Source organism: Haematobia irritans, chromosome 2, assembly GCF_050003625.1.
Source record: "Haematobia irritans isolate KBUSLIRL chromosome 2, ASM5000362v1, whole genome shotgun sequence".
Taxonomy (NCBI): Eukaryota; Metazoa; Arthropoda; class Insecta; order Diptera; family Muscidae; genus Haematobia; species Haematobia irritans.
In genome coordinates this window covers 84,351,517-84,368,447 of record NC_134398.1, presented here as the reverse complement: position 1 = coordinate 84,368,447, position 16,931 = coordinate 84,351,517, and the positions used below count along the sequence as shown (strand labels likewise).

Here is a 16,931-nt window from a genome sequence, read left to right as displayed (position 1 = left end):
AACTAAATTTTACTCCACATTTTGAGATTTCCACAAAGCGCTGTTAAAACCAGGAAATTTTAATGCCCTGTTGTACTTTTTAACTGCAGTTCACGCAATTACATCATCTCGTAGAAGAAAAAATTAACTAAAAGTAAAGAAGAAAATTATTGGCTCCAAATCATGACCATTTTAACCATACAGTAGTTCATTCTTACAATTTTTGCGAATCGTACAAAAATTTTCATTGTTTTAGTTAAAAATGAACCTATGTGTACGGTCATTGAACTTTATACTCGCGTTTAGTTCATAAAATGTTTGAGACATACTTAAAAAAAAAACGAAAATTTCATTGGACTGTGGAAAATTTCGCAAAAAATAATAAAATTGAACTACAAACAAATATTTTTTTGCAATAAAAATAAGTCAAATTTAGCATTAGTTTAACTACGGATTTTTTTTTCTGTGTACAAGAGATGTTAACCATTCCTCTAAAACACAAACAAAAATTAGAGTAGTACATTGTAATTCGTTAATTTGGCCTTTTAAAGGCTTTGAATTGCTTAAATAAATGGAAATAAATGGTTCTTATAAATCCAGATTCTGATATAGTCTTCATAGGTAAAATCTTTAGATTTATTTTCGGAAGTGTACTAGTTGAACTGCTCTATGTCGGAGAATATCTGTCATCAAACCCCCTGAAATTTCAGAGGAAACTATAATATTTGATTCATGGTGGTGGGTATTTAAGATTCGGCCCGGCCGAACTTACTGCTGTATACACTTCTTTCAGATTGGATGTCGAATTTTTTCCGACAAAATTTAAATGATTTGTACCATTTTATGAATTCTTACTCTGTTTTTAACCTATTTGAAACAAAAAAAGTTAAAATAACCCATTAAAAGTATGAAAAAAACCAAAATATAAACAATTTAATTAAAAGAACTTCCTGGGTAGTTAAAATAAATTAGTGCATCTTCTGGAAGTGTATCTTGTGGAAGTGCTTTTAAAGTTGTGCCTTTGGAAGAACTTCCAAATTTTTTAGCTGGGATCTCAGGAGCCACTAAAGTTGTAAATAAATTCAACTCATAAGCGTTTTATGTCCGTTGGCGGGATTATTTTCGTGAGCGTATTTTTCCGAAATTCGTTACTCACGCACACTCACGAAGAAATTATTTTCGTGACTGACGCGTGCCAAATTTGGTTTAAATTGGCTCAGATTTGGATATATCTCCCATATATAGCTTTCGCCCGATTTACACTCATATGGCCACAGAGGCCAATTTTTTGCTCCGATTTAGTTGAAATTTTGCATAGGGAGTAGAATTAGCATTGTAACTATGCGTGCCAAATTGGTTCAGATTTAGATATAGCTCCTATATATATGTTTTTCTGATTTCGACAAAAATGGTCAAAATACCAAAATTTTCCTTGTAAAATCGTCACTGCTTAGTCGAAAAGTTGCAAAAATGACTCTAGTTTTCCTAAACTTCTCATACATATATATCGAGCGATAAATCATAAATAAACTTTTGCGAAGTTTCCTTAAAATTGCTTCAGATTTAAATGTTTCACATATTTTTTTACTAACATTGTGTTCCACCCTAGCCTACTTAAATTTTGAGTCTATAGATTTTGTAAAAGTCTATCAAATTCTGTCCAAATCGAGTGATATTTAAATGTATGTATTTGGGACAAACCTTTATATATAGCACCCAACACATTTGACGGATGTGATATGGTATCGAAAATTTAGATCTACAAAGTCCCGCCCGACTAGACTTTCCTTACTTGTTCTCTTTAGATATGCGTCCTCCGTTTCTGAAAAGCATTTCTTTGACTTTTCTAAGTTTACCACCACATTCCATGGATTACGAGTACAGTACTTTTCTAGATTGTAAATCATTTCTTGTAACATCGTTTTGTCTTCTGCCAATAGGACGATATCGTCAGCGTACAATACCACACCTATATTTAATTCGCCCACCATTATTCCTCCATCCAAACAATCGCATATGTCATTGATGTAGAGAGTAAATAGCAGCGGGGATAACAAACATCCTTGCCTAATGAAATGTTCGGACATTTCTTCTCCTGTCCAGCCCACTGATTTGGTCTTTTCATATAAAGACTTGACAAGATTCAATACCTTTGTAGACACTCCCAGTGTATGTAATTTGTACATATGTAAGTAGACTTCGTGATATCATATCGAAAACCGCCGAAAAATCCACGAAAAATGCGTATACTTTTTTTCTTTTCATTTAATTTGACATTGACAATTGCTGAGAGGTTGTAGATATTATCCACAGTAGAATATCCTGATCTAAAACCAGCTTGACATTCATTAGAAATCTTTCACCCACTTGGCCAACCTAGAGTTAATTATTCCCATTAGAACTTTTGCCATCGAGTTCATGAACGACATTCCTCTTAGTTCTGAGGAATATCGACATTACCCTTTTTATGTATAGGAAATATGACAGTTTCTTCTAGTATGCTGTCTATTTCCCCAGTGCTAAAAGTGGTATTGTAAATAGCTGCTAACTCGGTAAGAAATTCATTCACCCAGAAAAAAGTGCCTTCGAAACTAAAGGAAAAAATTTTCATCAATATTGTTTATCCATTTTATTTCCATTAAGGTAAATTTTTGTGAAAAATAATAAAATTTACTCGTTTCAGTAAAAAAATCCTAAACTGTAAGCAGTTAGGAATAGTTCATTAACTAGAATAAGGCATGGAATTTTACTCATACTATTTTCTTCGCTGGGTATAAGAATTTACTACTGAAAAAGAAAATTTTATTCACCGATAACAAAGCATTCGTAAAAATAAACAAAAACCGAACTAAAACCTAGTTTCCTCAAAATTAGTAAAATTTCTTATAAAATGATAATTGCGACTTCCTTTATAATAGAAAGTTTTTCATACATACGAACAACACTTGGCATAGAAAAATATTTTAGTTCATTCGTACTAAGAAGTATGCAATCCTTTCAAAACTTAAGGAAACACACTTGTTAGAATATAGGAAATTTTCCTAAATTTCTATTGTCTACCTGTAATCGATACCTGTCATCGTAATCGATGTGTTTGCGTGTGGGTGTAATCGATACATTTGCGCGTCGGTTGTTTTTTTAGTTGGAATCGCGTTGTTTTGGTATACGGAGAGATTGTTAAAAAATAATATGGTAAAATAATATAATAAATAACAAATAAAATATATCAAATATTTGTTATTTTAAATTAGTGAGAAAAAATTTCGTTTTTTTAAATAAATCTATCAATGTTCGTGATAGTGTATAAAGAAAGAAAACACCAGCAGAATAACAACCCTTTCATTTGTCTTCATTTTGGAATCTTCAATTATCAGGTAATATTCAGTGACGCTAACCTTTTGCAACAAAAATGTTTTATGATTTTTTATATTTGTAGTTATTGAAATTGTAAAAGGAGGACAAAATCGTTAGGCAGCAACTTATTAAAAGTGAAAAGTACAAGAAGAAGAAAAAGTGCGTTTTACAGTTGATAATATCACACGGAAATTGGAAATAGTGGAATAATAAACTAATATTTCAAAGAGATTCGATTCTGTTGATTCTTAATAAATATATTCAATATATTAATAAAACATGTCTTTTATTGAAGATAAAATTGTTTATAGAAATAAATAAAATTGTATTTAAAAACGAAGGTAAGCAGTTCTAATTATGAAGTAAAAGTTGTACCACAAATGTGTAAGATTTGTCGAAATGAATGAAAAAATTTCAATAAAATCATTCCATATATGAATTCAAATTAGTTAAATTTTTTCATTCTGTAGTATAGTGGTATATAAATATAGAAAAATGTTAACTAATATATGGAATGCATTATTCCTAATTTCTACGAAAATCACATCGTTCAAACAAATAAAAATGTCTTTGGCGCTATACGAAGTTCAACTTTCTTCACAATGAGTTCATTTTAACTTAAAGAAGGGGTCACTTTTTTCTGGGTGTTGGTAGGATATTTGAAAAATTCATAGGTTATTCTATCCATTCCCGGCGCATTATTGAGTTTAGTTCTAGCTAATACGATTTGAATCTCTTGTAAATCTATATCTTTATCCAGTTCTTCACCTTTTATATACATGGGAGCGTAATGTATACACGCAAAAAAATAATTCTTTCCTCGCAAACGAAATTTTAGACAAACAAAGTTCGTTTCTAATTTGCTCTTCGCTGTAAGGAAGTTTATTTGGAAGAAAAGTATTTACTGTTTGTGATAAACGTTTACTCTTTTCCAGGATGTAAAAACAATTTCATAAAGACTAACTCAAAAAACAATCTTTTCTGGCTAATTGCATTTTCCCTCACATCTTTCTTCTTCCACGAGGTTTTTAGTTCTTAGCGCCTTTTTCTGTAATACAAACAATGTAGAAGAAATTATATGATTTTATAAATTTTTAAAATTTTACCTTTCGCCTGGACGGAGAATCGAACCGCGGACCATGCAATTTGTAAGCCAGCACACTATCCACTGAGCTACGTAGCTGTTATTGGCATCAATAGCTAACTATCCATATAAGTTATATTAATATAGCATAACAGGTTGGCTGATAAGTCCCCGGTTTGACACATAGATGGCGTCGCTAGTATTAAATGCATATTATTTTTATGTAGTACCAACCTTCAAATGATTCGTGTCAAAATTTGACGTCTGTAAGTCAATTAGTTTGTGAGATAGAGCGTCTTTTGTGAAGCAACTTTTGTTATTGTGAAAAAATGAAAAAAGGAATTTCGTGTTTTGATAAAATACTGTTTTCTGAAGGGAAAAAATACGGTGGAAGCAAAAACTTGGCTTGATAATGAGTTTCCGAACTCTGCCCCAGGAAAATCAACAATAATTGATTGGTATGCAAAATTCAAGCGTGGTGAAATGAGCACGGAGGACGGTGAACGCAGTGGACGCCCGAAAGAGGTGGTTACCGACGAAAACATCAAAAAAATCCAAAAAATCATTTTGAATGACCGTAAAATGAAGTTGATCGAGATAGCAGAGGCATTAAAGATATCAAAGGAACGTGTTGGTCATATCATTCATCAATATTTGGATATGCGGAAGCTCTGTGCAAAATGGGTGCCGCGCGAGCTCACATTTGACCAAAAACAACAACGTGTTGATGATTCTGCGCGGTGTTTGCAGCTGTTAACTCGTAATACACCCGAATTTTTCCGTCGATATGTGACAATGGATGAAACATTGCTCCATCACTACACTCCTGAGTCCAATCGACAGTCGGCTGAGTGGACAGCGACCAGTGAACCGTCTCCGAAGCTTGGAAAGACTCAAACGTCCGCTGGCAAAGTAATGGCTTCTGTTTTTTGGGATGCGCATGGAATAATTTTTATCCATTATCTTGAGAAGGGAAAAACCATCAACAGTGACTATTATATGGCGTTATTGGAGCGTTTGAAGGTCGAAATCGCGGCAGAACGGCTCCATATGAAGAAGAAAAAAGTGTTGTTCCACCAAGACAACGCACCGTGCCACAAGTCATTGAGAACGATGGCAAAAATTCATGAATTGGGGTTCGAATTGCTTCCCCACCCACCGTATTCTCCAGATCTGGCCCCCAGCGACTTTTTCTTGTTCTCAGACCTCAAAAGGATGCTCGCAGGGAAAAATTTGTCTGCAATGAAGAGGTGATCGCCGAAACTGAGGCCTATTTTGAAGCAAAACCGAAGGAGTACTACCAAATGGTATCAAAAATTGGAAGGTCGTTATAATTGTTGCATCGCTCTTGAAGGGAACTATGTTAAATAATAAAAACTAATTTTGACAAAAAATGTGTTTTTCTTTGTTAGACCGGGGACTTATCAGACAACCTGTTACATGGTTTTCGTGGCAATTACATGCTCTAGATAAGCATTAAATGGATACGGCAACCATGTGCAAACATGGTTTTTCTGTGCGTGTAGGTATAAATGTAAACCCACATCTTGATGACTCTATTTGTATCATATTTATTCCGTTTTGTGTATTAAAGGTATGTAAAACTGCACCCTTTTGTAACGATTTCTTTATTCCGCATAGCATTCCTCCACTAGCTCTTCCATATCCGCTAGTCCTCTTCGCGGCTTGCCAATATAAATTAAATTCTTTGAAATATTTATCCCAATTTACAAATTCATTTTCCCTCACATGGGTCTCTATTAATGCAAATATTTCATATCCACTAATATAGTTGAAAAAAATCAGGGTATAGTGTTTTGTTTTTAAGACCATTTATGTTGTAGCATAGTATACGAATGTTTTTTCTTAATATAATACCTTCTTCTAACGTGTTATTTTCGGTAATGGATGGTTTACTTGGAGTACTGTTTTGTTTTTTTATATAATATTTTTGGGCTCAAAATGCTTCCAAGCATATAATATGTTCATGTAAAATCTCTTTATTAATGATTTACCTCTTGTTATTGAGAACTCATTTATTTCTATGTATGCCGATGATGTAAATATTTTTCGTTCGTAGAGTGATCCTATTGATCAGCTTTTACTTCAGATGGGTCTTAATAATCTTTGTTCGTGGTGTGATGTCAATCTAATGCAACTATATGCCTTGAAATGTAAAGTTATGTGTTTTAATAGATCTCAGAAGATATCAGTATGTTACCATCTACATGATTGTGAACTTACTTATATAAGGATTATTTTAATAAAACTTCCGTTTAATTGAAATGTCAGTAACAGAATGAATTTATTATTTTTCTACAATCATTCATAAATTGTAAAATAATTCTCTTGGCTTGTATTTCTAAAAATAATATTTAAAATATTTTTATTATATAAAGTGCCTACACTTAACTTACCATCTACATGATTGTAAATGTTGATTCATTCCTTGATCTTGGTATACTCCTGGATCATAAACTGAGCTTTAGACCTCATATATCTATGATGGTCAATAAAGCTTTTAGTTCCATTGGATTTATGAAAAGGTAGAGTAAAGAATTTAATGATCCCGAAGTCACTAAACAATTATACATTTCACTTGTCCGTACACTGAAAAAAGCATGCAAGGTTCCAAAGATTTTGTCTTTACTTTAAACTTTTTGGTATTTATTCCGAGCCAAAGAAGCGGAGAATACAAGTAAGGATACTTTTAAATTTGGGTTTTGTGTACTTGCTTCTAGGCAGTAAATTTTAATTTTTCGCTTTTCAGCTTTTTTTCTTCATATGCTATCAAAGTCCTTTAAAAAAGAGTTAACGACAACTTTATTTTCAAAAGTAATAATCGACTTCCAGTAGAAATTATGCTATGTTTCAAGTAAACAACGTCTTTAAAATAAAGTGTTGAAAAACGTGTCCTATATTTGAACGATTTTTTGCTTTGTAGTCAAGATGCAAAAAAACAACAAATTTAAAGACAATTTCATTAAATTTAAAGAATTTTATTATTATTAAAGTCAAGTTGACTTTAGCCCAAACATTTTTTCTTTCAAGTTATGATACCCATTTTTAAGTAAAATCACGTAATTATAAGGACAATACGACTTCATTGAAAAGTTTATCGACTTTTGGACAAGGAAAAAAACTTTATATTAGAGAAATGCGTCTTCTATGCTAAGCAAAATTTGCATTCGTATTTTAAAGACATCAAATCTTTGACCTCACGACAATATTTTTTCAGTTTAGTACGTTGGAATATGGTTCAATTATTTGGAACCCGACATATGCAATTCATTGTAATAGAATTAAATCTGTGCAAAAACAATTTCTGTTGTTTTTCCTTCGCAATCGTGGATGAAAAAAAATATTGACCTAATATGGAAGATTATGCAACTTAAATTTTAGGACTCGAAATTTATGCAATGTTATGGACAAAATTCTTTAAAATTAATTAAAAGAAAGTTTATAATCCCTGCTTCAAAAATTTTTTTTCATTAAATTTAGGACACAAATCTTGAAATTTTGCGTTCCACCGTTGAAGTTGTAGATCTTTGAAGCAAATGAACCTTAAAATAAAGAAAAACATTTTTAATTTAAAGAAATCATCTTTAACTCAACTGACATATTGAATTTTTAAATTTAAGATAAAAATGCTTCAAATATAGGCTAAGACTTATTTTAAGGATTTGCGTCTTTGGTTTAAAGTTTTTTTTTTTAACATTAAGAAAACAGTTTTTACTTTGAAGTACTTGGTATAATTTGGATTTTGAAACTGGAATTTGTTTGTACATTAATACCTTTATTAATATATCGCAAACAGAGAATAAAAATTCGATGAATGAGATCTGTATCCAATTTTAAGTTTATCGATCCTAGATTTAAAACCAGGAAGGTCCCTAAAAAATGTCTTTATTTTAAAGAAGCCGCATCTTTGGCTCGGAATCAATACCTAAATCTTTAAAGGAAGGTCAAAATCTTTGGATCCAAGTATACTTTTTTTTTTGAGTGTAATAAACTTTCAATCCAATCATCCTCGACGTATTAAGATCAACACTGCTACCAATTTTATTAACAGGGTTTTAAACATAAGCGACGTAAGATTTCATAAGGCTAACGAGAAGAAAATACGACGGATTCTCCAACAAAATGACTTTCCCAATAACACAATTAGCGATCTTATAAAGTACGTGAAAAATAAGAAAAATGGCAAACAAGAAGACACGTCTATGGTTTTCAAGAAGATGACATATGTACAAGGGTTCTCGGAAAGATTTGAAAAATCAAACATATACAAACTGGCCCAAAAGTGTAACAAAACGATATATGACCTTTTCAGCAAAACTAAAACTAAGATAAAAATGGAAGAAAAATCGAATGTAGTGTATAAAATGAAATGCGATGGGGACGGAAACAATCCATGTCCAATGGCCATAAGCGTAGGAAGGCCTCTAGGGAGGGGCTTAGACCCCCCCAGAAAAATTTTAGCCCCCCCCCCAGAATTTGAAACTCTATTTATGATTTTCCATTTTTCAATAAATGTCAATAGTTTTTTTAATTTTTATAAAAATTAAACAAGTATATATAACAAGTATATATATATAAAGTTCCGCTAAAGACTTTCATGAACAATCGAATTACTTGGGTTATGGTAGCAGTTGCCGATGGCAATGTTTGAAGTCAGATATTTATGAAATAAAGCTGTGGTTGAACTTATGATTGATTTAGTTTAGTCAATTTAATTAAAAAAATAGTAATTGATATTAAAACTATTCTTTCATAAATTAATATCTTAATAATGCTGCGAAAAGGATTTGCCAAAAAAGTAGTGAAAATGTTCTTTTTGGGTCTAGAAGTGGTGCAAAATTGGCGGAGAAGCAATGAATATAATATGAGCTTGTCATAGGACAAATGTCCATCGTTTCAACAGCCGTTGCAATGAATTAAGGTGAGATCCGAATTCAGTGTTTTGAATGTGAATTAAACAATTTTGTGATATTTTCCCAAATAAATAATTTTTATATTGTTTTTATGATTTTTAATGCATTCTGACGCTTGTTTGAAACGTTTTTCCTCGAATAATTTCTAAAATTATCGATTTTTATATAATGGATTTAGCAGTTTTGTGACAAAATTTGAATAATTTGTACCAATTTATTTATTCTTACTCTTTTTTTTTAAACTATTTGAAAAAAAAGAAAACAAAAAATTACACATTAAAATATGAAAAAAAAAAATGAAGTAAAAAACTTCCTGCACTGAAAAAAATACTGTGTGAGGTCAAAGATTTCATGTCTTTAAAATACGAATACAAATTTTGCTTAGCATAGAAGACGCATTTCTCTAAAATAAAGTTATTTTCCTTGTCCAAAAGTCGATAAACTTTTCAATGAAGTCATATTGTCCTTATAATTAAGTGATTTGACTTAAAAATGGGTATCTTAACATGAAAGAAAAAATTTATAGGCTAAGGTCAACTTGACCTTAATAATTCAGAAAAATGCTTTAAATTTAATGAAATTGTCTTTAAATTTGTTGTCTTTTTGCATCTTGACTACAAAGCAAAAAATCGTTCAAATATAGGACATGTTTTTCAAAACTTTATTTTAAAGAAGTTTTTTACTTCAAACATAGCATAATTTCTACGGGAAGTCGAGTCCTAATTTGGAAAATAAAGTTGCCGTTAACTCGTTTTTAAAGGACTTTGATATCATATGAAGAAAAAAAGCTGAGAAAGCGAAAAATTAAAATTTGTTTCCTAGAAGCAAGTACACAAAACCTAAATTTAAAAGAGAATTGTGTGTTAAAAGTATCCTTACTTGTATTCTCCGCTTCTTTGGCTCGGAATCAATACCAAATTTTTTAAAGTAAAGACAAAATCTTTGGAACCGAGTATGCTTTTTTTTCAGTGTGTGTAGTTAAAATAATTGAGGACATTTTTGGAAGTACTTTTAAAGTTGTTCCTTTAGAACAACTCACAATTTTTTTGCTGGGAAAAGTGTGGAACTACTTTTAGTTGCTTTATTATAAATTAATTGTCGATTTATTTTGATGTCTAATTTTTTATTCAATTTTATGAAATAAAACATTAATTGAACCTATAAGTTCAGTCTATAAATTTTTAGCTTGGGGGGCTATAGCCCCCCCTAGGAAAATTGTCTAGCTACGCTAATGACAATGGCTTATGTTGGCACCACTAGGACCAAATTAAAAACGATACTTTCTGCCCACAAATCTGACCAAAGGATAAATGACAAGCCCTTAGAACAAAAAACGCATGAACTTCAAAACCGACACAGACCACTGTTCACAGATTTACAGAAATCTAATACAAAATCACAAAAACAATTAAGATAATCAATCAGTTAGACATGAGCTTTGTAAGGAGAAAGTCCATAACTTTGTAAAATGTAAATACAATTAATGTTATATTTTTGTTGCTAAACATTGTAAAAGTTAATACTGTTAAATATTTAAATTATTACAATTTATAGACAATATCTCGCTGAAGATGATCACCATGGTGTATCGAAATATCCGAGAACAGCAACATCTCAATAAAAAAGTAATTAAAAACAACAACACCAGCATTTTTCATTAGTCCATGACCTCAAGCCAAACGAATAATCTTAAAATTGTAAATTTCCAAAGGTCAACTAACAAAACTAAACAGTTTTTTTTTTTTAATTAAAAAAAAATTTACTTAAACTAGCATTTACAAATGAGTACCTTTATTAATAAACCTCGAAAAGAGAATGAAAATTTGATGAATGGGATCTGTATCCTAATTTTAATTTTATTGGTCCTAGATTTAAAGCCAGATAGGTCGCTAAAAATTTCTTTATTTTAAAGAAGCCGCATCTTTGGCTCGGAATCAATACCAAAATCCTTAAGAGAAGGTCAAAATCTTCGAATCCAAGTAAACTTTTTTTAGTGTATGTAAATTAAAATAGTCTGTAAGGTTATTTGTAACCATAGACATAAGAATTCAATAAAAAAAAAAACAAACAAACATAATAATGTTTCGGCAATATCCAATAATATATGTGCTTCCTGCAAAATGTTTGGAACATACGTTAGAGAAACGATTTTTTTGAGGGTGCAGGTAACTGTCTACAAAAAAATGAATAACAAAAAACAAGATCAAAAGTTACAATGGTGTTAGTGTACGTTTACTTGACATTATGATTAGCTTACAATGTAACCAGATGTTTGAAAAATAAGAAAGGATTAATATGTGATATGCAAAGAGGGTACATTGTATATTCAAGTTTATAACACTATGTTTGGGACATAAAATTTTATTAAATTTAGAAAATGCCTATAACCATATATGTGTTTGGAAAGAGAGAGGGATAGAGTATGCTGCAAGTAAAAAAATGGAAGTCACCAATTGGCGCCTTAAAACTATATACACAAAAAGAAAACTTCATTAAATGTTTTTTCTACTACACCCTCAAAAAAAATCGCTTATTTAACATATGTTCCAAACATATTTTGCAGGAAGCACATATAGTATTGGATACTGCCGAAACATTAATATGTTTGTTTTATGTGAACATATTATATGTTTGGAAGCATTTTGAGCCCAAAAATATTATATGCTTGGAAGAATTTTTCCCAAAGACGATTGTTCTCATTGCCTAACATACCCGTAATTTTCACTTCCACGAAATATTTTAGTTCTTGGCACCTTTTTCTGTAATACAAATAATGTTGAAGAAATTATTCACTTTTATAAATTTTTTAAATTTTACCTTTCGCCTGCACGGAGAATCGAACCGAGTACCATACAGTTTGTAAGCCAACACACTATCCACTGGGCTACGTAGCTGTTATGGTCAGCAGCAGATAATTATCGTTATAAGTTACATTTATATAGCATAGTTTGCAGCGCCCACGAGCCCATGCAAACATAACATTATTTAACAGAAACATACATTTGTTTGCCACGTGGAGCAGTGGTTAGCATGTCTGCCTTGCATGCAAAGGGTCGTGGGTTCAATCCCTGCTCCGACCGAAAACTTGTTTTTTTTTTTTTTTTTTTTTTTTTTAATTTGCACATTTATATTTATACTATATTAAATTTTTATAATGAAACTTCGATTTCATTCAAATTTTTGGCCTTATCATAAAACAGTTTTCCGAAACAACATACCAGCGGTTTCACAGAAATTGTTCTCTTTTGATTCTTTCGCTGTGTTATGTTGATATCTTTCGTCAACTCTCCCGGTTTCCATCTCTATTTCTTTCTCTATACTCTCTCTGTCGCTTTGGATAAAATATCACAACATATGTATGTTTAGTCGAAATGTGTAAATTTATATATGTTTGCATTCACACATATGATTTTTATGAAACATTTATGCCCCAAACATAATATATTCCAACATATTAACATAGATGTCCCAAACATTTAGTGTTAGTTTAGGAACATTACATGTTTGCACTTAAATATATTGTGTTTTAAAATTGTGCCCGAAACACACTTTGTTTACATCGGAACATATGAAAAACATATTTTTCTAAGAGTGTAGTTTATGCCTAAGGTGAAACATAATATGTTTGGACAATACAAACAATATTTTGTTTGGACCATTCCTGAAATTATATATGTTTGAAGCAGAATGTGCACAGAAAAAAATTTTTGAAGTTAAACTAAAGCTAAATTTAACTTTTTTTTATGGGAAAAAATTATTTGCTTGTGGTTAAATTTTATTATTTTTATCGAAATTTTCCACAGCTTAATGAAATCTTACTTTTAAGTATGTCTCAAAAATTTTAAGAACGAAACGTGAGTATAAAGTTCAATGACCGTACACATAAATTCAATATGAACTAAAGCAAAAGAAGATTTTCATACGATTCCCAAAAATAGTAAGAATGAACTACTGTATGGTTAAAATGGTCACGATTTGGCGCCGATGATTTTCTTCTTTACTTTTAGTTAATTTTTTCTTCTATGAGATGATGGAATTTCATGAACTGCAGTTAAAAAGTACACCAGGGCATTAAAATTTAAGTAAAATGGAGTAAAATTTAGTTCAATTTTCGTGCGTGGTAGTTCATTCTTCCTATAAAACAGTTCACTTTTTTCGGTGTATTTGGGAGTATATGTTACAGAAGCGATTTTTTTGAGGGTGTGGTTATTAAAAGGCATACACAGTGAAACCTCTCAAACTTGGACACTCGGAAAACCGGACACCTTCCAAAAGTGGTCAGTTGCCGTTTGCTATGTTAGCACATTAAGATTAACCTCTCATAAATAGACACCTCGCAAATAAAGACAAAATTAAGGCGACCACCTCTCAGAGGATTCACTGTACTGACATTTCATACCAAATTTCAACCGGATCGGGCTATAGTACAATAGGTCCGATATAGCTAATTTGCTACTGTTGCAACAACTTGTGCCAAGTTTAAAGCCCATAGCTTGTTTTCTTTGGAAGTGATTTCAACAGACGGACATCAGTATAAGAATTATTGGAAGTTTTTCATACTAATTTCGGGAAAATTTAAATATAATGTACGCGTGTGGGATGCCATCATGGTCTTCCTCTGTACGTTCAAAGTTGTGGAATATGGAAATATATAGTCAGCAAAAAAGTTGTACACCAATCAATTTGAACTAAATCGTGAAGCAATAGGGAAAATATGAAGTAAATATAAATTTATTATACTTCAAAATAAAGCTTGAGATCCAGGTTACAAAATTAAAAATTAAGTTTTTTCTATTTTTGGAAATAAATAATAAAACCAAAAAAAGTTGTACAAAAAAAAAATAAATGAAAATTATTGTTCTTAATACTTTCTATGATGACATTTAGTGTTTTTAAACCTGTTTTTTACATCCGTAAGTGTGTTTTTGAGTTTCTTTGCCTGCATTGATAAAGACCTTCAACTTTGTCTTCTTTCAGAAGTATTAAAACCAAGTTGAAAAGTTTATCGACTTTTGGACACCGCAGAAATGCGACTTCTATGCTGCAAAATTCGCATTCGTACTTTAACGACATAAAATCTTTGGCCTCACGACGATATTTTGTTCCGTGTGAGGTTATACTTTTATGGTGTTGTATATCTTTGTTCTTGTATCTGTGCTTTAAACATTAAAATTGAGGTTTTAGGATGAGCAATTTTCACACTATTAAGGACAAATTTATTTAAAATAATGAAATTTTAGTTGAAAAAAGTTTATAATCTGAAAAAATATTTACGTGATATTAAAGATTAACGCAACCTCAATTTTAGGATGCGCAATTTTCACACTATTAAGGACAAATTTCTTTAAAATAATGAAATTTTAATTAAAAGAAAGTTTATAATCTTTGCATCCCAAAAAAAAACTTTAAACCAAAAATGCTAAATCATCCAAATAAGTTTTAGGCTATATTTGACGCGTTTTTATCTTAAATCTAAAGATTAAATGTTTCTGTTAATTTAAAGACGATTTCTTTAAATCTTTAATTTAAGGAAAATGTTCCTTAGGGACGCAAGTTTCCAAAATGTGTGCCTAAAATTTAATAAAAAATATTGGTTAGAGCAAAAATTAGAAACTTCCTTTCATTAAAATTTCATTATTTTAAAGAAATTTGTCCTTAATATTTTTTTTAAATGTGCATCCTAGGTTGCTTAATCTTTAGTATCATGTAAATATTTTTTCAGTGTACTTTTTTTGTTGAGAAGCCTCAACAACTAGTGTTGGTCCTGTTTGGAATCCCAGGGACTATTCTGGGACAAGGCACTTCAATAGTTCATTGAAATTTAATTAATTCCCTCGTAGATAGAGACGTTTTTTGTTTTGTTACTCTCCCTCCACAAATCTGGGAGTCCTTTTGAAGTGAACCATTTTAGAAGAATAGTAGGATTGTGTGTTATCTCGAAGATTTTTGAGAAGATGGTTACGGATATTTTCGATTTTGCATCCTTGCCAGCATGGATTTTGTAAGGGATTATCGACTATTACGAATCGAGAGGAATTTATTTCACATGTTTGTGTTGGATAAGCAAACGGATGCTAATTTTAGATTATTATTATATACATTGGATAGGATTGGCCGAATCACTTTCTACATACAATTTATCGTATTGCAATCAAAATGCAGTTTAAATGTTTGGGCAATATCCAAAACTATATATGCCTCATGTAAAATGTTCTTGGGACATATCATATGTTAGAGAAGCGATGTACGGTGGGTGTTGATCTTTACATATAACCGGCTAACGAGTCATTTTCACTGTAGCTGGTTACAACCCTCTGTTCGCCATGTTCGAGAATATGGGGCTTTGGGTCTATTCGTAAAAAAATATTATTAATCGCAAACTCTATTTTTCTGTGTGTATGTTTATTAAACTTAGCCGCGAACTTCGGGAAATTGAAACAAATGAAGAGATGGAGTTACAAGCTCGTTCACAAAAATTGAAAGAAGAGCAAGATGCTGAGAGATTGTCATTGAGTTTTGTGGAACATTTAAATAGCCACCAACTGTACGAATCGTTATGGAGGGACGATGAAGATGGACGTATTTTAATGATGGTGGGCGAGACGGCCACTGATTTAGCAGAAGAATACGACAAAGACATATTCGAGTTGACACAGGAGATCTATAAGATTGGCTTGGAACGATATGAGGAACGCCAAAAAGAAATTGACCAATTTCACTCTAGTATTAGTCGGGGACACCTAGAGGTGCAGCAAACAGGCCACAAGGTCTTGGAAGATTTCCTTACCCAAAAGGATATTTTATTCCAAGAAGCCATTGCATGCCACAAATATCTGGAAAGCAAGGCTGTCCGTGGCGAAGATAATGAAACACCCGAGAGTCTACAATATGTCGATAGGTTGGAAAGTCTGAAAATGGAATTCGATGATATGGTTAATACTGTTTGGCTGCAGTTAATGAGCCAGGAATTACATTTGCACGAGGCCACAGAGGTATGTCCATTGCAAAGGATATTGTTTTACACGTAATAAACACATGTATGTTTTTGCAGGAAACGATAACAAATTTCCAACGGAAAATGCAGGAAATGATTGCTAAATTTGTAGAACAAGCCCAAACATACTTTGGTCAATTGCGCGATGTATCCATTAACTTTTCAGACAGTTTAAACGAGATCGTATCACGTTTTATTGCTGCTAAGTTAGCCATGCAGGACTTTGATGGAGTACCCGAGCCACTTCGCATATGTATGGAAGATCGAGATGCAATAGGTGACCTAATTGCTGGTATGAAGTACATGCATAATCAACGAATTGACGAACGTGAAGATCGATTAATACGCAGAAGCAGGGAATTTGTGGACAATATGATCAGCAAGCTAAATAAGTAAGTAGAATGAAAGTAAGAATTGTAATTCAAGTTCTTTTTCTGTGTTTTGTTGAAATTGCCCACTCAAAGAATCTCCTTAGTAGTTGTGTTTACTAAGGAGATTCGTTAAAATATGAAGAGTTTTAGGCAGGATTAAGTAAAAGGCTATTGGTACTGACGGAATTCATATTAGATTTCTGTATAGATTCTTC

General features: G+C 31.7%; 1 protein-coding gene across 2 annotated transcripts in view; it reads left to right on the top strand.

The window, feature by feature from the left end:
• The window catches only part of TbCMF46, a 69,812-nt gene that overhangs the window by 32,445 nt on the left and 20,436 nt on the right, over positions 1 to 16,931 (top strand). For both annotated transcript variants that reach the window (XM_075295488.1, XM_075295487.1), the window contains exons 5-6: positions 15,767 to 16,343; positions 16,403 to 16,737. In XM_075295488.1, the coding sequence (XP_075151603.1) occupies positions 15,767 to 16,343; positions 16,403 to 16,737 (912 nt within the window). The remainder of the gene's footprint in view (positions 1 to 15,766; positions 16,344 to 16,402; positions 16,738 to 16,931) is intronic.